The sequence below is a fragment of the Chenopodium quinoa genome, unplaced genomic scaffold (genome assembly GCF_001683475.1).
Source record: "Chenopodium quinoa cultivar QQ74 unplaced genomic scaffold, ASM168347v1, whole genome shotgun sequence".
Classification (NCBI taxonomy): Eukaryota; Viridiplantae; Streptophyta; class Magnoliopsida; order Caryophyllales; family Amaranthaceae; genus Chenopodium; species Chenopodium quinoa.
Window position 1 is genome coordinate 358863 of NW_018744874.1, and position 27770 is coordinate 386632.

The 27770-nt window shown below is 36.0% G+C and overlaps 2 protein-coding genes, 1 long non-coding RNA gene and 2 pseudogenes across 3 annotated transcripts; 2 read left to right on the forward strand and 3 right to left on the reverse strand.

The window, feature by feature from the left end:
* The first annotated feature begins 469 nt into the window (after positions 1-469).
* Positions 470-1502, forward strand: LOC110704900. Its single transcript, XR_002508017.1, has 2 exons — positions 470-758; positions 990-1502. It is a non-coding gene; the product is annotated as an uncharacterized LOC110704900 (long non-coding RNA).
* A 1008-nt stretch (positions 1503-2510) lies between these two features.
* On the reverse strand, positions 2511-9000 carry LOC110704959 (putative fucosyltransferase-like protein). The gene is made up of 7 exons (XM_021882768.1): positions 8181-9000; positions 6993-7153; positions 6470-6711; positions 5890-5994; positions 4790-4946; positions 4429-4656; positions 2511-2995 (listed from the first exon to the last, which is right to left on the reverse strand). Exons 1-7 carry the CDS (start codon positions 8547-8549, stop codon positions 2743-2745), a joined length of 1515 nt encoding a protein of 504 aa, XP_021738460.1. The 5' UTR covers positions 8550-9000; the 3' UTR covers positions 2511-2742.
* Positions 9001-9513: 513 nt separating this feature from the next.
* On the forward strand, positions 9514-13401 carry LOC110704849 (annotated as a pseudogene).
* Positions 13402-13752: 351 nt separating this feature from the next.
* Positions 13753-23404, reverse strand: LOC110704850. The gene is made up of 4 exons (XM_021882664.1): positions 22888-23404; positions 21258-21585; positions 19623-20282; positions 13753-13758 (listed from the first exon to the last, which is right to left on the reverse strand). The coding sequence occupies exons 1-4, from the start codon at positions 22920-22922 to the stop codon at positions 13753-13755; spliced, it is 1029 nt and encodes a 342-aa protein (XP_021738356.1). The 5' UTR covers positions 22923-23404.
* A 1410-nt stretch (positions 23405-24814) lies between these two features.
* LOC110704901 lies at positions 24815-27174 on the reverse strand (annotated as a pseudogene).
* Positions 27175-27770: the final 596 nt, after the last annotated feature.

Genomic DNA, 27770 nt, shown 5'->3' on the forward strand with positions numbered 1-27770 from the left:
CGTTTTTTTTTTCACTCGTGTACTTTGTATTTGCACACGTTCTTTCCGCGATTATATAACTCTTGTATTCTAAGTGGGTGTACCATGCTTATGGTACACCCTGGTGTATGATGAAAATTTTAGTTCTTTGTTTTATTCTAAGTTCCTTAATTCCCGTGTAATTTAACACCATAGGAATGTAAAAAAGGGACGGAGGAACTACCTCTTTCTATTTTAAGGTTGTATTTTTTGACATTACCACCCTCTTGCATGACTATAATACTTGTATTATGATAGCTACTGATGTACTTGTATAGCTGTATAAAACAATAAATATATCCCTCGCAGAACGCACATAAATTATAATAATATTTAAATTATCCTTGCAGATTTGTTCAAATATGATTATGACTAGCCATGTATATTTAATATTCCTCAAGGAACACAAGGTAGGATTACAAGGTCAAATTGTAAGCCGGAGTATATTTAAATAGGGTACGGGTGTATGAAGCATTAATTACAAGGTCAAATTGTAAGGCGGAGTATCCTTTTCTTAATTTCATTTGAGGAGGATCATATGCTAGCTAGCTACTATATATAGATTAGGGTTGTGTGAGGAAATAGTAAGAAGTGCAACAAAAGCATTAGTTCATCAAAAAAAAAAATATTAAGTTTCGAGTTTAAGCAAGAAGTTCAAACAATGGTGAGGGTATCAGCTAACTTATTGATGGTTGCTCCCATTGTTTTAGCAATGTTGTTCCTGCTCAGTACTACAACAGGTACGTACCTTCTTTTCTCCGATTTTGAATGTACTAACTCCGTTAACTTTTAATTGCAACAAAATAATTTATTATGACTCACAAATAATACCTTTTTGTTGCAACCAAAAATTCAAGGAGGTATGTAGTATATTCTTCAAAATTGACTCAATCAACAAAACTCCATATATCATACTAGTACATCGTAATACCCTAAATAATTATTATACGTGTATGAATTACATTATGCAGCTACGGTGGTTGAAAAGATGGAAACAACTTCTGAAGAAAGGCCTTTGATGGTAGTCGAATAAGTAATGATCATGGTTGAACAACCAAAAATTGATGATAATTATGGAAACCGAAAAACAAAGATGATGTTTATGGAACCAAACAATGGTGGATTAGATGCACAAATTATTAAGGAAGTCACAAGTAATACCGTGGAGGCTATAAAAACATGCGGATTAAAAGGCGAGACGTGTGGTTGGCTTTGGAAGTGTTGTACCGGCCTCACTTGTGTTTCAAAAGTGCATTTTAACCTTTGTGAGTAAACACTAATTAAGGTGCCTCAGCTTGCACACTGTACTGGATTGACGATCTTATTTCTTGTTCTTGTTTTTAAAGGCCGGTCTTGTATGGACCCGGTCTACAATGCATTATGTCATTTGCTTACTTTCAAAGCCTTTAAGGTATACTATGTAATACTTATGCTTGTGTGTTTGGATGTTCATCATCATGAATAAATATTCCTATTCCTATATATGTATATATATTATGTTTGTATTATGATGGAGCATAATAAAATATGTATTCGACTTAGCTTTCAGATTTCAACTTTGTTAAAAAAATTGCTATTTATTTTATTTTGATCTTTGTTCTATAGCAATTCAAACATCTAACAAAAGGTTCGGGATTTATTTAAGGCATGTATATGGGTACCAAATTAAATTTAGTTTGGCTTTTTCTAATCTATATCAAACCTAAAACATTCAAAATAACCCATTCAGCTGAACAACATTAACTTGATATAGGAGTCTCATATATTGAGCATTGAATCTCAAAATTTTTAAATTCAAGTTTGAGGTCTCAAATTTTGGGGGACAATAGGCTCAGATTCTGGGGAATGAATCTCATAATTTATGCAATAATCTCATATTTGGGTAATGTGCATCGGATTTTTCATTACACTTATAAATGACATTGATTCATATATTACGTAGTAAGATAATATAGTCAAAGTTAATGTATAAATGTTAAATAGTGGCCTTCAAAAAAAAAAAAATTGTTAAATAGTTAAACTTCTAATTATTGCAAGTGTTTTAAAGTTTAACAAAGTAAAATAAACTCGTAGACAAAAGTAACTCAAAACACACCCATTTAAATTTTAAAATGGATTTTGTTATATCCTCTTTATACACTAGGATAAAAAAGAAACACTCAACAAGAGTCACTGAACTAACAACCTGAAGAAAACTTTGATTAATTGATAAAGCTAATGCTCTTATATAAATTTCATGCACCTAAGATCTATTATCAGCCGCACTTAAAAATAAAAGCAGCATCACCAAAAAGACAATAGTTTCTCAGCATCTGAAAACTTAATTAAAACTGCTTTAAAAGCTGAACTCCCCAAGTCAGTGAAAAACTCAGCTGCAAGCCTGCAATTCTAAGCACAGAACAGCATTTTCCAGCAAGCATAAAACTCTGCTTGACTGTTTAGTGCATGGAAAATGAGCTATCAAGGGCTCCTTCAAAACTTGATCTTGTAACTTTCGAGTTCAAATGCACACAGTACTCACTAGGCCACTGGCAATCAATATGACAGGCAGTGAGGTTTTTCATTTCTATTTATTAGTCATCTAACTACACGACTAGACGTGAATGCCCCACTGCCATGAATAAACAATAGTCTATGACTACGTGTATTAACAATAACTATCGTATAAAAGCAGCATCGTCTAATGCTAACACTCAAGGTTGGAAATTGGAGATACACATCTACTCAAACAAATATGACCTCAAACTTAGAGCACGGATTGTTTTCTATATGACTTCTAAAATCACTTTCCTTAAACTTAAAGGTATACAAAGCTTGTCTCTGTGTCATGCCAAGAGGATATATTCTATAAACTTTTAGCTTGTCTTCCCCTCGAATACTTTCTGGTCTTTCAAGTTTCCAAATAGGCACATGTCTCAAGTAACTAAACTTCTTCAGTACTGCAGACTCCAAGGCCTCCATTGTCAAATTGTTAGACCTGTACAGCAAAATTTTCAAATTAATCAATGTAAATCAAATACAAAGCACACAACTATAATAAGAAGAGCAAATCAAATAACAGCACAGAGGAAATACATAGATCATGTCCACTTATATGCTATTGAATGCAGGACTGAAGTTTGCATGTCTATCTCCGGTCTTAAACAAAACAAAAATGCATCTCCTAGGATTCTAGCAAACAAACAAACCACCTAGAAGGATCATGCTAAAAATTATATATTTCTAGATAAAACAATAATCTCTTAAGGCTTAAAATTTAACAGGTAACAATGTTGTTACCATATGTCTATTGTCAGTAAAGCCAGGATTTCAATCATCGATTTATAAATCCTGTCCCAAGTCCTGCGTGCACATGTAATTTTTCAACAGTAAAACACAGCCATCAACTAAAGAATCACCACTAATGTCACATTAACCATCAACTTAGCCTCTCTATGACAGGACTATAATGAGGATGGAGCAAAAGAAGCATTGAAAGAGTTCAAGTTGTATGAATTACATATTTGGTAAGACCTGTTTAGTTTTGTAGTCAATTCTGTTCATACTTCATACATAATTTTTCTTTTTAATAGTTCATTAAAATGAGGTCCTGGATACTAAATATAATAGGTTATTGAACAGATTTACATAAGAATGTTCAAGGAAGATCGCAAAGTGTGACAATAAGGGAAAAGTTTTTAAATACTGTAATAATGTTTTGTTAATAGCGATTACAGGGCTTCCACAAAAAGATAGTGTTTTATGAGCTAGTGTTAACCTACAAATTAACATTGTTACATTTTTGTTTGTAGAATTAGGTTAGCAGGAACACTCAACAATAGATAGAGGGGAATGGACGGGGTGGAGCATGGTTGACGAGCATGGGAGATGAAATTTTGGTTCATGTAGCCGGCCCTTGCTGTCCTATATTCTTCTGTAGTTTTTCCCAATATCTTTCCATTCGCTACAATAACTTCAGGCTGTATTGCAGAATTGTTGAATGAACATATGAGTTTATGATATTATTCTCCCACAAGCCATTAACTTAACTAATTGGTGCACAGGGAAGACCCTTAAAATGAGCAAATGACCTAGTTTATTGAAGCTATGACCAGGACAAAATTATTGAATGTTCAAGATCCTCAGACACGGAAAAAATATAATTAAAAAAAAAAAAAGAAAGACAAGAAGAGAAAATAATTACGCTAAATCAAGTTATCAACTACCAAGAAATCCACTCTATTAAGCCTGCTCAAATATCTCAAAAAATTGCCTGATCCCAAATGTTTAACCACAAACACCTCAAGCCATTGAATCTTCCAGTTAGTAGCATTGCTGTGACTGCAATGCTGCTAGGAATACTAGTTTCTTCTTATTATGCAATAGTGAGGCTATAATTTATTTACAAAACAATGTACTGTAAATCCTTACCTTAGGAAAATAGACTCCATCTCAAATCTGCCTCTTTCCCTTACATATATATGATAAATAGTTTCTGATCCTCGAGAACACTTGCAAGGACGTTTCTTTAATTCTGGTCTTCTCTCTTCATCCTCACGGATTCTAGTTGCCAGGTAAATGCAAAGGCGGCATGATGAGTGAACTGCAGCCATATCAACTAGGGCCTTGAAAGAGTCATTTGGGCCCTCATATTTCCACCTACCAACAGAAAGCCAATGTCTTACAAAATTCTCAAAATATTAAACTGATTTGTGCAGCAGTACAGCTGTACAGCTATGAGCCAGTGACTGTGGGACCAGTCAGACCATATAAGAGAAGCAAATGAGTGTACCTCAATGACTGGTTGTATGCCGCAGAATTTTCAGCAAGATACTTCATAGTCTTTGCAACTGGATCAATATCTTCCAGCTCCTTAATATGCAGCACTGATCCAGGGCAAGGAGCAAAGTCTTGAATATTTGGAGCACCAACAACAACAGGAATTGTCCCTACAGCAACAAGAGCAGTCCCTAATTATATTATAAAGGAAATGTGTGGTAAATAAATTATGATTTTTTTACACTTACTACATAGTTTTATATCCACTTTATATTTTCAAGGCTTTATGTAAAAAGAAATAAAGGTCAAACATACTCCTCAACAGCAGCCAGCCATCAATCGGTTTCTCACTTCACTGGTAGTCCTATAGCATATAGAACCCACATGACAAAGTATCAACTTGTCTTAAAAAGGGTGACCAGCTAATACATAGCTCTCTCTTAATACACCTATCCTATAACAAACAACTCCACAACACCTAACAAATTATGATTATAACTAACTTCTGTTTGCAATTTCTTCAACCTTGGCCTTTCTTCTGGAAAAATGAGGTGGTAATAGGTGGTCTGTGTGGATGCTTAGCAGAATTAGGCAAATTGCAAGGCAGCAAACATTAGATTTCCTTCACCCAACCACACTATTAGACTATGAATCTTTTGCAAAGACAAATCAAGGTTAAGATAGCTCCACTTTCAATACATCACAAATAATAATAAAAAAACATTGAAAAAAAATAAAATAAATAAAATAAATAAATAAAACCTTAGAAGTCTTTCAAAGGATGCCTTGTTTTCTAGAAGAAACTAGGATATTAGAGGATGAATGAGATTTCTGTTAAAAATCTATAAGTGAAGTTTAAGAGGAAATGAGCACCATTTCCCTGGTTCAGAAGGAAAGGATCTATAGCTGCAATTAATATCGGAATCCTCTCAGGTAGAATAATGATGATGTCTACATTATTCTTCATACAGGCCCCACTTGACAGATTAAAACTTGAGCTGACTTCCTTAAACTGGAAATGTCGGATATATAGAACCAATGGCCATGAAACAAGCATCAAAATGCATTTAAAATAAGCATAAAAAAGCATCACATGTAGGTCAGTGTTCATACCAGCAACAAGGGACTGGAAGAATTTCTCAGTGACATAGTCCTCTTCATTTGAGTTTTCAAAAGCCAAGCTAAATTTATAGAGCTTCAATGTTTCAACTTTGTCAACTGAAATGTTAATAAAAAGATGATTTTCACTAACAATTCACCAATCTGCTGGAAATAAAAATTAAGAAAGATGATGAAGAATTTGAAATCTATTGGAATGGGATCTCCATTACATGGATAAAAGGAAAGTATATATGAGAGTTTTAGATTTGTAGTCATCTAGCATGAAACATTTTCTAGTATCTAATAATCAATTTGAGATGCCAATGACAGCAACATAGGCACAGTAACCACCATCAACGAGTATTGGCAAATCAAAATTTTCTCTTTCCAATAAAATTTTAAGAAGATGGTAATTTAAAAGAGTGTCAATAGGCATACCTATTGCATGAGAATCGCCTCAAGGTGGTTAATTTTTTAATAGATAAAGTGTAGCCAAAAGGCCCAAAATAATAGAAGCATCATAAATAGAAAAAAGGATAAATCAAGCATGTAGAAGACCTAAAACAAGAGGAATTTGCTTGACTGGACAAACCTCTTCCATCTCGGTTACGGTGACAACCACCATAAGAATCTATCTTCATCCCACTCTTCTCAAGACCTTCAAGTGCTTGCAAACGAAAGTTGCGAGCACCACAATTAGAGATGAAAGCTGCAGCCAAAGCACTCTCAGTTTTTGGTTGCACAGGTGCCATGATGTCATACTCTGCCCAAGAGAAATATCCTACTGGAACATCAGATGACAGGCTAGTGGTCATAATGACGTCATAACCCTTCCTGAAACAGAGCAACCCAAACATAATAAAGGGATCAAGAAGCATCCAAATCAATACAGCATTGGTAGATTTAAGTCAATGAATAAGGATATGATATGCATTAGCATATATGCCTAAATCGCCTACAAATCTACAATGCTAATGTTGTAGTCATGCATGAAGGATCACACTCCACAGAGGTGGCAAAGGGAAGGGATGCTAAATCTACATGTACATCACCAAATTATGTTTTTACCCCTCCCCCCAACTTCCTCATATGAGAAAACACATGTTCTTACCTACCCTCGTGCATTGACAATATTGTTCTCTGCGTAATACTGAGCTGATTCCATTGAACGAAGCACACTAGCTGTTCCATGCCCTTGAGGCCAACCAAATGCAGCATCAGGTTTCCTGCCAGAATCTTGTCCAAACTTGCATCCCACTGAGCAAGTATTCCACTCCTATATAAATCACATAAATGAGGAACAGAAAGACAATATCGGACAAAAGCCTCTCATCATAGTTTCAAAATATGTAGGCAAATCACATCTATTAATACGTAGCAAAAGACATAGAGCAAACAAATCAAAACTCAGTAAGTCATGAGGAAACAAGACAATCCCTGGAGAAACTATTAGCCCATAAAACAGCATAACATAAAAAAAAAAGGGTTATAAGGAAAAAAACAACCTGGTATTCACTTTTAGATTAGGAAGCACAAGACACTTGGCTGCCCATAAAAGTGGAGTTTGGGGGTAGGAGGGGGGGGGGGCACTTGACCATCTCTGTGTTCTGACAGTCACAGAAGACTTAAACAAACCGGATCCAAGCAGTGTAGTTGCAATAAGAGAATTCAAAAAACCACTAATTTTGTATATTCGAATCTGGTTCTGACTACTTGATGTGAGAGCATCATCTCCAAATAGAAACCTTAGCCCTTAATTTTCTTTTCCAGCCACTTAAAAATACCCAAAAGGCCAAAACAGAGGCCACAGGAGAAAAAAAAAAACCTAAGCAAAGAGCTATACTTTACTCAACCATAACCTAGCCATGAAGATCATTCAAGGGTAGCTTAAAGGGCACAGGTAAGCTTCACACACTGAAACGCGTTAGCTCACCCGCTTCAACATATCTCATTGAGCTCAAGCATAGCATAGCATATGGGCTACCTAACACACCTAACCATCAACCTCTCAAAACCCCATTCATTATTGTAGACATGAAATTCCTGTTTCTTTGACCACATCTTACTGCAATTCAAGAAATTACTTCCAATTGTACATTTTTCCTTAACAAAAATCCACCAATTAAACATAACAGCTAAAAAACCAAAACATCAAGCAAATTAAAACTTCAAAACCCCTAATTTACTAACCTACAACTCAAATTTCATATTAACTTCAAACAAATCAGACAAATTACTACTCCAATTGAAAATTAAGACTAATTCAACATCAAATCATTGCGAAATTGATCAAATACACAAACCTGATCACCACCAGCAACCAAAACAGGATCTTTATCAAAATCCCTAGAATAAATCACAGTATCCTCTTTAAGCAACCAGCTCTCGCAAGAACCACCATCTTCCTCCGAATCGGCCGCCGCACCACCGCCATCGTCGGTGGCCAGGAACGAAACTTCCGGCGATGATTGGCGCAACAACGAGTCGGCCCACGAGTTAACCATAGCAGCATTTTTAGCCATATCAAGGCGACCTAAAAAAGTGATTTCTGCAATTACAACTAAACCTATGAAAAACGGCATTAAATTCGTCCATTTTTTTCTGGAGTGCACCGGAGTTTCGCCGTCGGAGGTAGTTTTCGGCGGCCTTCCGCCGGAAAATCCAGGATTCATCGGAATTTTGCGGAGTTAGAAGAAGGATTTAGTGGAGAAGAAGCATGGAAAGATGAAAGGTTAGAAAAAGCAAAGTTGTTGTTGGGTTGATTAGTTTGATTTGGTGAGTCAATGCCTAAAATACAATTCTACAAGTTTGAAGTTTCCTAATGGGATTGGTCTTTTTAGATCATAGGAACAGGAATTGGATGAATGGTAGTTGATGTTATGATTTCAACAAGAGTGGGGGACTAGGTGCAACATCATTCAACTTTGAACTTTCCACAAAGTGTTAATTTCGAAAAATTAAGGATTTTCTAGGTTTTAGGATTTAGTATTTGGTTGTTTTATTTGTTAAAAATCGGTTCAGGAATCGATTTTTAATACGGAACTAGTGAGTGATCCCGGGCGTTGCCTTGGGCTGTTATTGTTGTAGATGTACAATTGGTAATTTTTTTAAATAAACTTTAAAACTGCAATTGTCATTGTCAAACTAAAATTGAGTTATTCATGTAGTTTTTTTTTTTTTTTAAATTAAACCTTGTGGTTTTAGTTATATTAATTTTTTTTCATACAAACAATATAGTTGATATTGGTTAGATGGTTAAATAGTCATATGTCTTATTAGAGGTTGAGGATTCGAACCTCCTTATCCAGTTCTTAATTCACAATCTCATACTTTTATTTAATTCTAATTTTTATTTTCTCCGCATTACAATTTACAATTTTTTTTTTCGAGGAAACGCATTACAATTGACTTTTACCTTTACGATTTTTTTTTTTTAATTTGTAACAAATTCAAATGTTTAATGAGACTATCTTCCTAAAATAAAATGACAATCAATAATCAATGATTTCATACGTGTCACTCCTTTCACCAAAACCATTGCATGTCCACCATTGACTCCCTTATTTTAGGCCTATATTTCTCCCACTTTCTCCTCCTCCTCCTTTGAAGAAATTGTTTGTTACAAGAAAAGTAGTTATGTCAATCTCCATCTTCATCCTATGGATAGCAAGCATCCCATTATCATTAATCCATGCAGATGATATTCCTGCTCCTAGAGGTAATATTTAATAACCTTTTCTATACATCAAATCATGAGTTTGTTTATTTCATACGGAGTATTAATTAGTAAGATAGACGATAATATTTTTGTTACAACACCCACGTATATGGTACACCTAGATAATGCGTGTGTATCTTGCATGCAATTGGAAGGGTGTGTGAGATAACGCACCCCACTAATTGATTGATCTTAACATAGGTACATTTTGGCATATAGCATAATTCGTGACTTTAATATAACTTTTATTTCAGGATTCTTGGTAAGTTGTGGATCTACGGAGAGCATAAACATTAGTGGTTTAAAATACATACCGGACCTAAGTTTTACCTCCGTCGGAAATGCAACTGTGAAAAACAATACAAATCAACTATTTCCTATATTGTCAAATCTAAGGTTCTTCCCAGACAAATCAGCTCGCAAATTTTGTTACACCTTCCAAGTGATTCAAGGAGCCAAGTACCTTGTTAGGACCACTTACTTCTATGGAAATTTCGATGGAAAACAAGATCCACCCGTGTTCGATCAAATCATCGACGGAACTAGATGGAGCGTCGTTAATACCACAGATGAGTATAGCAAGGGTCTTGCTTCTTATTATGAGCTTGTAGTTGCTGCCCATGGCAAGGTCCTTTCGGTTTGCCTCGCTCGTAACGAGTACACTAAAGGTGCTTCTAGCCCCTATATATCTGCCATAGAAGTCATGTTCCTAGATGACATTCTTTATAAGTCTGTTGATTTCCACAAGTATGCACTTAGCACGGTTGCTCGTCATACCTTTGGTAAGGATAACAAAGATAATGGTGAAGCCAATTTTATCAGGTACTTAATCAATCTTATAAAAAACGGTCTCATTCAAATTCTTTATAATTGCGAGTTTTAAGATTCTAGCTAAAGATGCAATCCCGAACCAAAAAACTGAAATTTAACGGTGGTAACTAAAAAACTCTATAGTAGTCATTTGAAATATGACTACCATTTTAAATTTTTAGTACGTATTTGATTGATTATTTGGAGACTAGTTATCCAGATGACGAGTATAACCGAATGTGGCAACAATTCAAAGATACAAATCCAACAGTGAAATGTTAATCTAACATAACACCATCAGATTTTTGGAACATGCCACCAAGCCAGGCATTAAGCTCAGCAATAACAACAAGCCGAGGCAAAACCCTAGAAATCAAGTGGCCGCCAACGCCATTGTCCGATAGCAACTACCACATTTCTCTCTACTTCCAGGACAACCGAACTCCTAGCCCATACAGTTGGAGAGTATTTAACATTTTGATCAATGGCGACGCGTTTTATAACAAGATCAACGTAACAACTAGTGGGGTGAACGTCTATACACCTGAATGGCCTCTATCGGGTCAAACTCAGATCACGATGATCCCGGAGGATGGCGGTCCCGTTGGACCTCTCTTGAACGCTGCCGAGATGTTTCAGCTACTTCCCCTTGGTGGGAGGACTAGTGACAAGGATGGTAATATTATGGTACCAAATTTTCTTGCTTAGTTGCTATTCTTTTTACTAGTCTGATTTTAACAAGAATAACTAAAAAGTCGTGATAAGAATAAGATGAAGAGAACAGAACCTAAATCCAATGATTTTAACGTAACTGTAAAATTTGACAGTGATTGCAATGACGGATTTGGATCGAAGTTTGAACAATCCACCCGGTGATTGGAACGGGGATCCTTGCTTACCTCGAAAAAATTCATGGAGTGGAGTTACATGTTCCCAATCAAACGGCATTGCTCGAGTTGAAGCTATGTCAGTTCAATTCTTATAAGAAGAATTACAGTAATTTTCATCCCGGTACCTTCACATTTAGTGTTTCAGTTTAGCTGAAGTTAATCTAGTCCAATATAATTATAAACCTTAATTAGTTCAATACAAGTTAATTTACAATAATCAATCAAATATTTATACTACATAATTACTAAATATTATGGTAGTTATATTTCAAACGACTATTATAGAATTTTCAACTTTTGTCATAATAGTATTTACTTAACATTTTTTATACACAAAGAGATCGAATAATATAAATAACGAAATTACTTAAAATTGAGGATGCATGTGAAGATGAACATACACTAAATGTGAATGTATCGGGATAAAAATTAGATGTACTCAATACAACATATAGTTTTTACTCACTTATGTTGAAAAAATTTGTATCATTTTTCTTTTCTAACTTTGATCAGGAAAGTTCTATCTTGTACCATATTCTTTGCATAAGTTGTGTAATATGTATACAACTTATGTGAAGAGTTTATTACAAGAAAGAATTTTCCTTTTCTTTTTCTTGGTGTTATAGGAATTTGACAGGTTTGGGGCTCTCTGGATCTTTATCAACAAGCATAAAAGATCTAACTGCAGTTGCCCATCTGTAAGTTGTTAACCAAATTTGCCTAGCCCATTTACGTGCACGTACTCCGAATCGAGGCATGGTACACATTTCTTTGGTAGACACTAGATATTGTGTGTGCATTTTTTAGAGCAAAAAATGTACGTGCATTTTTTAGAGCAAAAAATGTACGTGCATTTTAGATAGACAACTCTACTATTTTGTGATTCTATTTTAAAAATATTAAGATATAGTTTTTCCAAACAACACATATAAGCAAGTCTCCCAAAAGATGCACTCTCTCTTCCTAGTGGTGTAAAGTTAGCTGTTGTGTAACACCACTGTCATATCACCACGTCATTATAGGAGCGGGTATGACTCACGTTTACACTACGTATATATGTACTGCACGCTCTTAAGGAGTACACTTTTATTTGATGAGGAATGCACTTAATTTAATTTGTTACCTCCCTTGGATATGTCTAACCTACATTACCTCTTTCAATTCTCATAATATGAACTATGAGGATGTTTTTACAGTGGTCGTTTGAAATATGACTACCTTATTATTTTAATGATAAACAATATGAACGATCTATTTTTTCACACTATAAATTGGACACAATTAGTATTCTAATTTTTACAATGCAAATATAATGTTTGGAAATTTTAATCCAACATAAAATAAATATTTTTCAAGAAACTATAAAATAAGTGTAAAAATTACATAAATAAAACTAAAAATTTGATAAATAAAAAAACTGTTGATAATAATATTTTATAGCAAAAATAGATTAATATATATAATTATTGGATAAAAATACGTTAATTATGAACTATATAATCATTAAAATATTATGGTAGTCATATTTCAAACGACCACTGTAGAATTTTTAGAACTATGAAGAGTAGTTGACTATGACATTACTAAATAACTTCTTTTTTTTTTTTTGGGTTATTATAGTTGGCTTGGGCATAACAAACTCTCAGGTACATTGCCGAATATGAGCTCCATGAAGATGCTAGAAACCTTGTAAGCTTGCTTAATCAAATGCGTGCATAATTGCATATTGAAATTACAAATTAAATCAATTAACCATTTTTTTTTTTTTTTTTGGATATATTCTATCAATAGTTTTGCATTAATGTATAAGATTAAACATGCAAAATAATTGATACAGGCATTTGGACAATAATCAATTTGAAGGATCAATTCCTGAATCATTAGCCAAACTTCCACGTGAGATGTATGTCATTATTAATCTTATAACAAAAATCACCTCTAAATTTTCTAAATAAATTTTGCAATTTCGGTAATATAATTTTGTATTTAAGCCACCTCTAATATAATTTGCTTATTAAATTTGATGGCAGATATCTTCAAAACAACAAATTTAAGGGTGGTATCCCTAACAGTCTAAAGAATCGACAAGGCCTTACAATTCGGTAAGTACAAATTTCAATATATAGTAACATTATTTCAAGAACATTACAGAATACAGATGAACCCCTTCTTATTTCGTGATTACAGAATTATCAAACAACCTTCAATGCTAACCAAAAATAAATAAGGATGTGTTTAGTATGGGATTAGTATAGGAAGCGAAATGGAAATAAATTTGGAGGGAAAAGGTAACAAATAGTGTTACCCTTACTAGTTGTTTGGTACAACAAAGAAAACAAAAACAATTATCACCATTTTGTTTGGCACTCATTTTAAATTTCGGAACATTGACTAATATGTCATTCATAATCATATTATCATCAAATGAATAATCCTCTAGGAAAACAAATTTATACATCAAAACTTCATAAACATAAAAAAGCTGTAAAGACCAATGAAATTTGAGTTTCAACTACTACCAATTCAGCTCTACTTAAGCTATGAGTTTTTTTGCTTTATTACCAAAACCTCCACTTCTCTACATTTTCTCAAAGAGCTTCCTCACATAACAGCATGCAACCAAATGCTACTTCTTCTTAAGGAGATCAATTGCATATTGTTTTTTTCATATTAAATGGAGCTTGATAGAAGATGTGAAGTGTTGATAAGTATATTAGGTGACTCGTACTTCGTAGCTTTGTCCGCCCGATCGGGCGGACATTGCCCGGTCTGACCGGGCGGAAGAAGAAGAGGTGCCTGGCAAATTCGTTGAAGAAGCTGCTCTCGCGCCCGACCGGGCGAGCCTTCGCCCGACCGGGCGAGCCTTCGCCCGATCGGGCAGACCTTGCCCGGTCTGACCGGGCGGTGGGGGTTGGATACGTTGAAGCATTCGTATGGAGTCTTCTTCTCGCGCCCGATCGGGCAGACCTTGCCCGGTCTGACCGGGCGGAGAAGGAAAAATACGGAACGCGGATTTTGCGGTTTTAGGTTATCTTATTTTATTATCTTTTTGCCCAAGTATCTTTTAATTAGGGATTAATATAAAACCTCCCTAATATCAGTATTAGGGTGAAGAGAGACAGAGTGAAAGCCGTTCTTGAGAAATACAAGAATCATCTTTGTAATCTTTGCAGTTTATAGTGAAATCATTCGATCTCGGTGCCCGTGGACGTAGCTATCACATCGATAGTGAACCACGTAAATTCTTGGTGTTGTTCTTATTGTTTGCATTGAATTTCTTTATTGTTTTCTTGTTTGTTTACGACCTTTGCTTCCGCTGTCGCACAACAATTGGTATCAGAGCTCAGGTTCAATCCTTGGAGAGTTTCTTGAAGATAACAATGGCAGGAGATTCAACAATAAGAATTGAGAAGTTTACCGGGAAAAATAGTTTCGGGCTATGGCAAATTAAGATGAAGGCTCTGTTAAAACAACAGCAGATATGGCGTCCGTTGGCTCCAAAGAGTACTACTTCGGAGTCAGGAGACGGACCGACTGACTCGCAGTTAGAAGTTATGGAAGAGAAGGCACACTCTACCATATTACTTAGTCTTGATGATCAAATCATCACGGAGGTTGCTGATCAGGAAACGGCGGCTGGATTGTGGCTGAAGCTGGAGTCATTGTATATGACTAAGTCGTTGACCAACAAATTATTACTGAAACAGCGGTTGTTTAGCCTCCGGATGCAGTCAGGTACTTCCTTACGGGAACATCTAGAAAAACTTAACTCTATTTTGCTTGATTTACGTAATTTAGATGTTAAAATTGATGATGAGGATGCTGCGTTGATTTTACTTGTATCTCTACCGTCTAGCTTTGAGAATTTTGTAGAGTCTTTTGTTGTTGGTAAGGATTCTATAACCTTAGAAGAAGTGAAGGCAGCACTTCATACTAGGGAACTCAGAATGAAAGCTACGAGTGATAATGGGGATAATGGTAGTGGGTTATTTGTTAAGTCCGGAAAGTCTAAAAAGAATAAGGGGTTTAACAAGGGGAACAATGCTGGGTCGGGTGCTGGAAACGGCAAGGATGGATCTAGTAAAACTACTACTAAAACATGTTATTACTGTAAAGAACCGGGTCACTTTAGGAATAATTGTCCGGTGAGGAAAAACAAGTCCCAGGCTGCTGTAGTTGAAGAGAAACCGAATGAGAGCTATAATTCAGAGGAAGATTTAGCATTAGTCAGTTCTGCTAGGTCTGATGATTTATCTGATAACTGGGTTCTAGATTCGGGGTGTTCGTTCCATATGTGTCCACGTCGAGATTGGTTTGATACATATGAACCTCGCAATGGGGGTATGGTTATAGTCGGTAACAATGCTCCATGTAAGGTCACAGGTATTGGTTCCATGAGGTTGAGGACTGTTGATGGGCGGAGGTTAACTTTGACTAATGTACGGCATGTTCCTGCTTTAGGAAAGAATCTGATTTCATTGGGTACCCTGGATGAATTGGGGTACAATGGTGTGTTTTCAGATGGGGAGTTGTGTATTTTCAGAGGTTCTGAGTTGGTACTTAAGGGTATCAAAAGGAACACCCTCTATGTTTTTGAGGGTGTTACACTGCCTAGTTCTGCGGTTTGCGCATCTGTATCTCACCAGGAGATGACTAAGATTTGGCACATGAGGCTTGGTCATATGGGGGAGAAGGGGATGCAGCTATTGTCCAAGAGGGGTCTTCTATCCGGGGTCAAGGTTGCCAACCTTGAATTTTGTGAGCATTGTGTGTTTGGTAAGAAACACAGGTCAAAGTTCAGCAAGGGTGCTCACATTACTGATGCAGTGCTCGATTACATCCATTCAGATTGCTGGGGTCCATCTAGAGTTGAAGGTATGGGAGGTTACCACTATTTTGTGTCATTTGTTGATGACAAGTCCCGATACACATGGCTTAGGTTGCTTAAGTCAAAGGATGAGGCCTTCAAAGTTTTCAAGCAATGGAAAGCTTTGGTGGAAAATCGACAAGGAAGGAAGATCAAGAAGCTACGAACGGACAATGGGCTAGAGTTTTGCAAAGACGAGTTTAATCAGTTCTGTGCAGATGAGGGTATAGGTCGGCATCATACTGTCAGGAAGACACCACAGCAGAACGGTGTAGCAGAACGGGTTAATCAGACACTGCTAGAGAGAGTCCGATGCATGCTCTCCAATGCAGGGCTTGGGAGGAGGTACTGGAGTGAAGCTGTGTTAACAGCTTGTTATGTCATTAATAGGGGTCCTCATTCTGGAATTGATTCCAAGATTCCGTTTGAGATCTGGAGTGGTAAGTTGCCTAATTTTTCGAATTTGAAGATTTTTGGTTGTGTTGCTTATTATCATGTTATTGAGGGTAAGCTGGATCCACGAGCCAAGAAGGGGTGTTTTGTTGGGTACGGGGATGGTGTGAAGGGGTTTAGAATTTTTTCACCTTCGGAGGGTCGGGTCATTCTTAGTAGGGATGTTACTTTCGATGAAAACACCATGTATTCAATTAAAAATGCAGAGATTTCAGATTTGAGAAGGGAAGGAGACAATTTATTACAGACAGATGGGGTACTTGAGGTACATCAGTCTACCATTGCTGATTTACCTCGGGTACAATATATTGATGATGATGCTGATGTTCCAGTGCCGGGTACTCCTGAACCTGAGATTACTCCTACTCATTCTAACTCTGGGGATGAGGTGGAGCAATCTAATCAGGGGTCATCTAGTCAACCTGACACCATTCTTGAGATGCCTAAACGAGTTATCAAGAAGCCTGTTAGATTGATTGAAGAGATGGAGGGAAGAAATTGCTGTGTTGATGCGATGACAGGTTATGCATTGAGTGTAGCTGATGATGTAGAGTCATTTGAACCTGCCACATATAAACAAGCAATTAGTTGTACTGAGTCTGCGCAATGGCTTGCCGCAATGGGTGAAGAGATGCAGTCCCTTTACAAGAACAGAGTGTGGGAACTGGTAAAGGTACCGGAAGGGAGGAAGCTTGTGGGTTGTAAATGGATTTACAAGAAGAAAAAAGGGTTGTCGGAAACTGAGCAAATACGTTTTAAGGCTAGGCTAGTTGCTAAGGGGTTCAGTCAGGTAGAAGGGGTTGACTTTGTTGAGATATTCTCACCTGTGGTTCGACATACTTCTATCCGTGTGTTATTGTCAATTGTAGCACATTTTGATCTTGAGCTGGAGCAGTTGGATGTTAAAACGGCCTTCCTTCATGGCGATTTGGAGGAGGAGATTCTGATGAAGCAGCCCGAAGGATTCGAAGCTCCTGGAAAGGAACACTATGCCTGCAGATTGCTAAAGTCATTGTATGGACTTAAGCAATCCCCCCGACAGTGGTACAAAAGGTTTGATTCTTTTATGGTTTCACAAGGTTTTGACAGGAATTCATATGATTGCTGTGTGTATCATAGTAAGCTGGATAATGGTTCCATGATTTATCTTTTGTTATATGTTGATGACATGTTGGTTGCCACAAAGAATAAATCTGATATTGCTAGATTAAAGGAGATGCTTAACTCGGAGTTTGACATGAAAGACTTGGGTGCAGCTAGGAAGATTTTGGGTATGGAGATCTACAGGGATCGGGCTAGAGGTAAGCTTTTCTTGACTCAGAAAAGCTACATTGAAAAGATTTTGTCTCGTTTTGGGATGGAAAAATCGAAGCCTATAAGTACGCCAACTACTGTTAGTTGTAAGTTGTCTTTGTCTATGTCACCTCAATCAGAGGAGGAGTTGTCTTATATGTCTAGAGTTCCATATGCAAACGCGGTTGGTTGTTTGATGTATGCTATGGTCTGTACTAGGCCGGATATTGCGCATGCTGTTAGTGTTGTAAGCAGGTTTATGGCTCGACCTGGGAGGGAACACTGGCAAGGGGTGAAAAGGATTTTTCGCTACCTGAGAGGGACAACTGATATTGGTCTTGTGTACGGGAATGGTAGGGAATGCTTGGTCACTGGGTACAGTGATTCTGATTATGCAGCTGATGTGGATACCAGGAGGTCTGTGACTGGTTATGTGTTCACTTTGGGTGGTTCTGTGGTTAGTTGGAAGTCTACATTGCAGTCATCAGTTACGTTGTCAACTACTGAAGCTGAGTATATGGCTCTAACTTCTGCAGCTAAGGAGTCTATTTGGCTCAAAGGCCTAGTAGGTGAACTGGGTATTGCACAGGATTTTGCTACAGTGTATTGTGATAGTCTAAGTGCGATTTGCTTAGCTAAAGATCAAGTACACCATGATCGGACGAAGCACATTGATGTCAGGTATCATTTCTTACGTACTGACAAGAGGATTAAGGTGAAGAAGATTGGGACTGCTGACAACCCGGCTGATTTCTTCACTAAGCCTGTTCCGTTTAGCAAGTTTAAACATTGCTTAGACTTGCTAAATATTGATTACTACGTGATGTAGTAGGCCCTGAGGGGCGAAGTTGGGGAGCTCCTGGTGTAGGTGTGTTGGCATTAAGGTGGAGCTTGCCCGGGGCTTGTGATGCAGGTGGAGCATTATGAGTTGTTATACTTGGAGACGAGTATGTGATGGGTCTTGGTTGAAGACTTATCGGGATGTATGGCTTATGCATGAGTCCTGCATCGGGTTTGGCTTGAGATGTTTTTTCACTATGTCTTGATGGGGTCGTTTGCTGACTACGAGTTCTCGTCAAGGTGGAGATTGTTGATAAGTATATTAGGTGACTCGTACTTCGTAGCTTTGTCCGCCCGATCGGGCGGACATTGCCCGGTCTGACCGGGCGGAAGAAGAAGAGGTGCCTGGCAAATTCGTTGAAGAAGCTGCTCTCGCGCCCGACCGGGCAAGCCTTCGCCCGACCGGGCGAGCCTTCGCCCGATCGGGCAGACCTTGCCCGGTCTGACCGGGCGGTGGGGGTTGGATACGTTGAAGCATTCGTATGGAGTCTTCTTCTCGCGCCCGATCGGGCAGACCTTGCCCGGTCTGACCGGGCGGAGAAGGAAAAATACGGAACGCGGATTTTGCGGTTTTAGGTTATCTTATTTTATTATCTTTTTGCCCAAGTATCTTTTAATTAGGGATTAATATAAAACCTCCCTAATATCAGTATTAGGGTGAAGAGAGACAGAGTGAAAGCCGTTCTTGAGAAATACAAGAATCATCTTTGTAATCTTTGCAGTTTATAGTGAAATCATTCGATCTCGGTGCCCGTGGACGTAGCTATCACATCGATAGTGAACCACGTAAATTCTTGGTGTTGTTCTTATTGTTTGCATTGAATTTCTTTATTGTTTTCTTGTTTGTTTACGACCTTTGCTTCCGCTGTCGCACAACATGAAGCTTATGTTGTTCCGCCATGAGAATAGTAGCCAACTCTAAAGCTTCGGATGGAGAAATATCATCCAACTTCATCACCTCGTCCAAAACCTTGTTCAGCTTTTCATCCATCCTTTGCTCCCTTTCTTCCGCTTTAGACCATGCACTAGCCATAGTCTTGAGATTAACATCGATATTTTCAAATATCTTCCCAAAATTGTTGAAAACATCATGGAGGGAGGCAACCAAATCATCATCATCATTCCTACACAAACTCTTCAAATTTACCATGTTCTTGCCTTTTTCCTTAGCCTCCTTCGCCTTTACAAAGTGTTCTCCGGATTGAGTAGTCGAATCACTTGCGGAAGAACGAATTGTAGAAGCCTTCACATTTGCCATTTTTGAAGGAGTTGAATGATCATCCTCTATCTTCATGGAATGTTTTCCAGATTGACTTGTAGGAGAATAAGTGTCCGAATGAGCAGAATTCACATCTTCTTCTTCATCACTCTCGACATTCAATGGTTGCTTATCAATCTCTTGATCAATATCTTCTATAGCATCAACGAACGACTCACTTGCATCTCCGGTAGCTTTGTCTTTTGCGTATATCTCCGCAAGAGTTTCATAGTGAATGAATGGAACTCCAAACAACCCCTTAGCTTTCTTATGAGTCTGCCATATAAGAGATAATACAACTAGATTAATATATTTTATGCATACACTAGTTTATAAACTAAACTCTTTGTTCAGAGTTAAGAGTTTAGATTCCGAATAATCTATCTCTCTGCTGTATGATTCAAACTAAATATTCAGATATTCAATAATAAAATAAAAGTAAACTATCCTTGCTCAGCACCTGCACAGTTGCTCACCTACCTGAACTGCGAGGTGTAGACAATTTAGGCATGCCATTTATACAATCTTACAATATTAATAGTATTTTTCTATGATAATGTTGAACTACTGCATCAAGATTCAACTGCCCAGCATATAAAGATATATCTAGAGAAACCAAATATTTTATTTTATTTTTTGACAAGCTAGAAGCCAAATATTTAGAAGAAACAGCATCATAAATATAAATTCAGCTTAAGATTGGTTTATTCCAGAAACAAAAATGACACCAAAAAAAGAAAAAAAAAAGTATAATACAGGTCAATTTTAAGTTGGCTAAACTCAGATTTGTACAGGTAATTGTTAGGTCTTTTTTTTGAAAAAAAAAAATAGGCTTTATAACAGGCTGCAAGGCTTATATAAAATCTGTTCAGCACCATATATTTTTGTTCAAGTTCTGTTTTGTACAAGAATAATAACCCTTAATCGTACTGTTTTGTACAAAAATCTGTTAGCCTATGCCTGCAATTAAAGTCACTCCTCTTTCTTCCTTGCACTAAACCAGGATTTTTGAAATAAAACACTGCATATTTCAACTGCTATCTGAACAGAGAAGCCAAGTTATCATCTGAGAAGTCTATTAGTATGTAAATTGTCCCTATGATAAATTAACAATCCAATAAACCAAAGATTACAACTATGCTATCAAACAGTCACAAATAGTGTAGTACAGTCCTACAGACCAAGCAGCACATCACCAGTAGACATTATTCTGAGAGCAGAAACAAAGAGGTGTGAAAGAGCAGTTCATACCTTCACCCATTCATCGAACATGGCCTTATCTACTTGCAACATGTTCTTTTCAGCATCCCATCCAAATCCTGATGTGGATAATGCACTATATTTCTCTGACCAATGCTTGATCCTTGACTTAATGTGGGGAACCGCTTTCAAGCCACAATTAGGAAGTACGCTATTGATCATCTCTTCTAATCTATTCATGTAACCATTCTTAAACCCATTCTTGCACTTCCACTTCGGATCACAACTCAACTCATGCAAATATCTTATTAGAACTGCATCTTCTTCATATGTCCAATCCCTTCTATTTTTACCTCTTCCTCGATTGCTAGCCTCCATCCTAAACAAATTGCAGATTAGAAGGTAGATTAGAAATGAACATAACACAAGGCAAATTAGAAATGAACATAACACAAGGCAAATTAGAAATGAACATAACATAAGGCAGATTAGAAATGAACAGAACAGAAGGCAGATTAGAAACGAACAGAACAGAAGGCAGATTAGAAACGAACAGAACAAAAAGCAGATTAGAAACGAACAGAACAAAAAGCAGATTAGAAGATTTAGTACTGTGCAAAGTAGAGGCAAATTTAAAGTGGCAGTGGCTTCAAAATGAACAAAAACAGGAAATATATACAGTCCAACCAATCCCATTCATTAGACGATTCATCACATAAACTTGCAAATACACCTATATATATACATAATGTAATCAAAGAATGAAAGAAAAAAAAAAGAAAAAAAAAAAAACATAAATTTTGGGTTATTGACCATGTCTACCTCTCGCCCTGCAATCCTTAAACATATCTTGGGCTAATTCGTTTCTAAAATTGGTCCAATGATCCAAAGTAGCAATACTTGTAATAAATTCCCTTTCATCATCGGAATCACTTTCGGAATCATCATCGGATTCATCCAATTCATCTTCGTTTATATCATCCTTAGGCATGAATTTTCTAATTAGATTATGCAATAAGCAACAAGCCATCACGATACGTCCATGAGTTCTAAGAATACTCCATCTTCTTAAGTAGGCCAAAACATCTCTCAATCACATTTCACGCCCTAGCATAAATCTCCTCGACACTTTCAAGTTGTCGATCCGTCCATTCCTTTAAATGGTATCTTCGGCCTCTATATGGAGCAAGAAAGCCCTCACAATTCGTATATTCCGCATCAACCAAATAATAGTTACCTTAAAAGTTATTAGAGAAAATGATTACTACCTACCAAAACTAACAAAACTTATATACTTAAAAAAAAATGAGCTTCACTTACCTGGAGGTACCCTAAAACCGTTTGGTCTAGAGAGAACATTGCGAAGTACACGCATATCATGGACCGAATGCATATTGGGACCCAATACATTCATAGCAATTGTTCCTTTTCTTGTTCCATACTTTGGTCGTTCTTGTGCAAGCACATTTACATTAATGTAAATCCCATCTAATGCCCCTAAACAATTCTACAAAAATCAATCAATCAAAGCCTTAATCTCAAAAGGGGGGTCGGCTAACATTAACCAAATATGATTATTCCGTGTAGTCATTGACATAGGAAAAAATATTACGAGTACTTATAAACAAGAAGGGAAAAAAAAAATCCTGGCAAAATTTAGGAGCTTAGAAAAAACCAATACCTTGAAAGATTTCCACCTTTCATCTTCACAATCATCCGATATTGGTATGGGATTGTAAAGGACTACTTCATGCAACTTGAGAAAAGCCCTTAGACTTGAAATTGTCAACTCACGGTTTCTCCACTTCTAAAGAAGTATTGTCCAACAGACCTATTCTTCTTATGGTGAGCCAACGTGTATTAAAAGGCTACTATCTCTTGAAGCGCCATGTTTTTTATTTCACTCAAACCCCCAATGTCTCTAAGCATCTCACAGATAATATTGAAAATTCTACTATTAACACGAAGCTCACTCTTGCATTTCACATCACTCTCCCTATAAAGCCCTCTTAATACTAACATTCGCAACAATTTTTTTTGTTTCTTTTCCTTTCTTTTGATTGAACACCCCTTATTGTAACAACACACATCATATGCCACATCCAATACATCATCAAAATAATGATAACCATAATACATCATCAAAATAATGATAACCATTGAAATAACTCGTTGTATTTGTTTTAGCTTTTTCTCATATGAAATAATGATAAGTCTTAGCGTTCATCATCTAATCCAGACCAGAAATAGGGACCACACGTCCATACGAAGCCAAGTCGAGGTGTGTTCTCCTTGATGAGACTTCTAAAAAGCCGACTGACATGGAGATAAAAACGTGGATATAGCAGAAGCAGTAACCTTTTCCGTCAATTTCTTCATAAGTTTTTGGGCAGCGATCTCACTAGGATTTCTAAAAATTTCATACTCTACAGTTTTATTAAATGGACCTCCGCCTCATCAAAGGCACGACCAACACCAACTATACTAGCACGCCGTAGAAGTTGAGTTTGCAAGCTAGCCGACTGCAAATAAGAAGCGAGAAAAGCATAATGCCTAATATCACTCACAGAATAAATACCAAGCCCTCTAAAAGCAAATGACAAGGTAACAAGACGCCACTACCAATCGCCAAATCTCGGCCCCAAAGTAATAACAATATGCTCCAAATTTTGGTAATATTGTTAAAGACGTGTAGGACTTTATTGTGATCCAATTTAGGAAAGAATACCATTGAACTTTCTAATTTATAAGTACTACTGTATTTTATACTTCAAAATTAAATAAAGTTGTTGTTATAAATTAATAAATTTGAACTTTCTAATTTAAGTATAAAAATATTAATTCATTTAAATTGAAATTGCAGCAACTGAGGGATTTGAGAGAGCTGCATTTTATGGGATGGAGCCCAATATAATAGTTTATCTAATGGGAAATTATGGATTGGAAATGGCAGTCCAACATTCTTTTTTTGTGGGCTGCTACTACCAACTAGGTCCAAATATGTCTGAAACGGCACTAGATCAATTGCGATCCAAAGTCCTAATTTTCCTCAGGGTGATCTAAAACGATTGAAACTGCGTGTTCAAAAACGCTAATCTATATCTATATCTATATCTATATCTATATCTATATTTATACTTAGTTTTAGTATTAAAAACAAAAACCATCATCCCTATAGTGCCACATATATATTTCATTTTTTTTTTCTCCAATGTCACATGTCACTTCATTTAATCTTTCTTTTTTTAATCTCTTTTCTCATATGAAAAAAAAACTCTAATTCAATACATGTATAAATTATTGAATGTTGTTTGGTTCACTTTCCTCCGGTTTAATTTCTACTACAATTGCATTCAATTTTTACCTCTTCTTCTCCTTTATAAACTATTCATTTGCCAATATAAATATGTTAAAAAATAATTATTTATATAGTATACCTAATTACCTATAAATAAACCGTGCATTGCACGGGCCAGAAGGCTAGTTCCTATAAAATACGATTAACACTACAATAACACATTAACACATAGTAGAAGTGCAGAACATATATATTAGTGGTTAAAATGGCTCTAAAGGAAACAAATAAGCTCAAATAATAAGATCACGAAACAGGGGTGAAATCATCGTATAAATTAGACACATCACTTATTACAATCGATACTGAGTGTAATTCTCTTGTCCCTAAACATGTATCACCACCTCCAAAAAATGATACACACGACATAGTCCATCTTGTAACCATTTATTATTGAAATTGAAAACTTAAATTGTACATGACCATTTATTGAAGAGATGATAAAGAGTACATAAATATAATAACCATATTACTTCGTGCATGTATTGGACGATAGATCCCCTCCCAAGTCAATTATCATCAGTATTGCACATTCGTCTATATTTTGAGTAGCAGCATTCAAGAAGTTTTCCTTGCCAGTAGTGAATCTCTTACAAAACCAAGTTTTGTACATGTTTAGTAGTGCAACGACGTTAACGTCACGCACAACAGCCCTAAACATTGCAGCAGTGTTAGTAGTGTTGCGAGGATCATCTGCATCGACGACGATCCAATCACGGTCACCAAGCCTCCAAAACTTGCCAAGGTGATTCGATTTTATGCAAAGTGTACCATCATGAGTTTTGAACAACTCGTGGGAGACCTTAGGATCTTCAAGATCGTCATACGAAAATGATAGATATTGAATCCCTTTTTGTTCGAATGCACCTAAATATTTACCATTGTCCCCCTTAAATGCAACATGCTTAGGAAAATTAAACAACGATTCCCAGTTTATGAAAGTGAAAACATCATAAGAGTCTTTATCAATTTTATTTGACCCTGCAAATAAGCATGAATCGAAAGGTGCATTGAGCCTCCACAAGCATGCAAAATGACCAAGTTGGAGATGTAAAAGTCGCATTTTTTGGGAATCATTGTTGATGAAATAGATTGGCTTGAACAATGTACAAGTCCAATTGGTTTGATCTTCATCTAATTTGTCGGCTAAGGCAGTAATCCATTAGTGATTGGGAGACCACCTAAAACAATGAATAAATACATACTTCTAAGTTCTAACATAGAGATTGAATAATTAATCATGCAACTTAATTTGATTGAGTTTAGGCTGCACTCATCATAAAAAATGTTCCATCCAAAAACATTACTTCATTATTGAGTCATTAATAACAAAGTATTTAGGTATCATATTAAAATATATCAAGAAAATATTTTGCTTTTGTTTGTACTAACTAGCATTTTGGCCCGTTCAATGCACGGGTTATAACTTAGATTATTTTTATACAAAAGTATGGTTTCAATAGTTGAAACTACAAAATTATTGTTACATAGCTATTGAGTCGAATGCCGTAAAAACTTATTAAGGAAAAAAAAAAGTGAGGGTGGAAGTATGGAAGAAGATGAAGGAATTTAGTTAGATATATCTAAGCTACATGAATATTGTGGAATATGAAATGACATATTAATTTAAGCTATATTTTAAGTTTAAGAGATAAAAAGACTATTTTATGGTTTTCAATAGTTGAAACTACGAAGTTATTATTACATGGCTTTGAGGCGAATGTTGTGAAAACTAATAAGGAAAAAAAAGTGAGGGTGGAATTGTGGAAGAAGATGAAGGAATTTAGTTAGGTATATATACATGAATATTGTGGAATATGAAATGACATATTAGTTTAAGCTAAATTTTAAGTTTAAGAGATAAAAAGACTTTTTATTATTTAATTCTACTTTATTTTATCATGGTGAAGTAAAACACTTCATTTTCTTACTTAAATGTGCAAGTTACGGAATGTATAAAGCCTTTAACATTATGTAATACATTTACTTTAATTTTTTTAATATTAAAATGGCAAGAGAAGTAATATGTGGCATATGAGTGAGTTGTGAGGATATATGGTATATGAATGATTGTGGCTCTTGTTTTTAAATACTAAGTATAAATAGATGTAGATGTAGATTATGAAGAATTATTTTTACATCATGGTAAATTGGTAATACTATCTAATTAAGTACAGTACAATGTGATAGCAACGAACATTATTAGAGTTAACATAATAATGACTCAAGTTTTTACTTTTTAGCAGAGACAATTTCTTTGAATGATAGTAAAGGGAATAGTCCATAGTCATTATATTTCTTCTATATCGAACCATACTGTGTAAAAGAAGAAAAGAGTACGTAGTACATACCTAACCAAATATTTATTATTGTACCGAGATTTGAGATGAACAAGACCATCAAAATCTGTAGATTGCTCGACCTCAAATTGGGCATATGGATCCGTAACTTGATCAGCAGCAAACTGAAGAAGGCCATGTGTTTGGACATCTTCATATCTATAACGCAAAAATTTATTGTTTTTAGCTGATTTTAGACACATTATCTTCATACCTAAAGCCAGTGGTGGTAGACTCATTTTTATCACTCTCTCTCTCTCCCTCTCCTTTTGTTGACTTTGATCTACAAATATTATATCTTGTGATAGGTAAACTGATATTGTCATGCCATTTATAGATCTTAATTTTCATATGTATTATTGGACAGTCCAATACTTGGACTTATTATTGTCTCCGAGTGAGAACGTGTTTCACATATTTGTTTGTTTATTGAGTGTGTGGTGTGTCGTACGAATGTATAACTGTTCATTTTTTATGACTGAGCGTATTTTTAAGCTAAGCTAGAAAAACGAGGATTGCTAGGACTCTAGTAATAAGAGTCATATATGACTCTAATAACCCACATCGGCCACATGATACCAAAAACAAATTATATCAATATTAACAAAAAAAAAATTGCATTTGTTGGTATTAATGAATAAGGTTGTTATAAGTGAATGGACAAATATGCCCTTAGTAGAGTCATGTATGACTAGTTCAAAACATTTTAAAAAGTACTCCGTCATTTTTGGCACGCTATCTTAGGAGTTTATTAGAGTAGGTAAACAATCTACTTTATCAAAATAATTAAAAAATCAAGATTAGAGAAGGATTAAATTAGTTAGTAGTAGTAGTACGTGTATAAATTATTTTGATTAATTTGACTGTTTA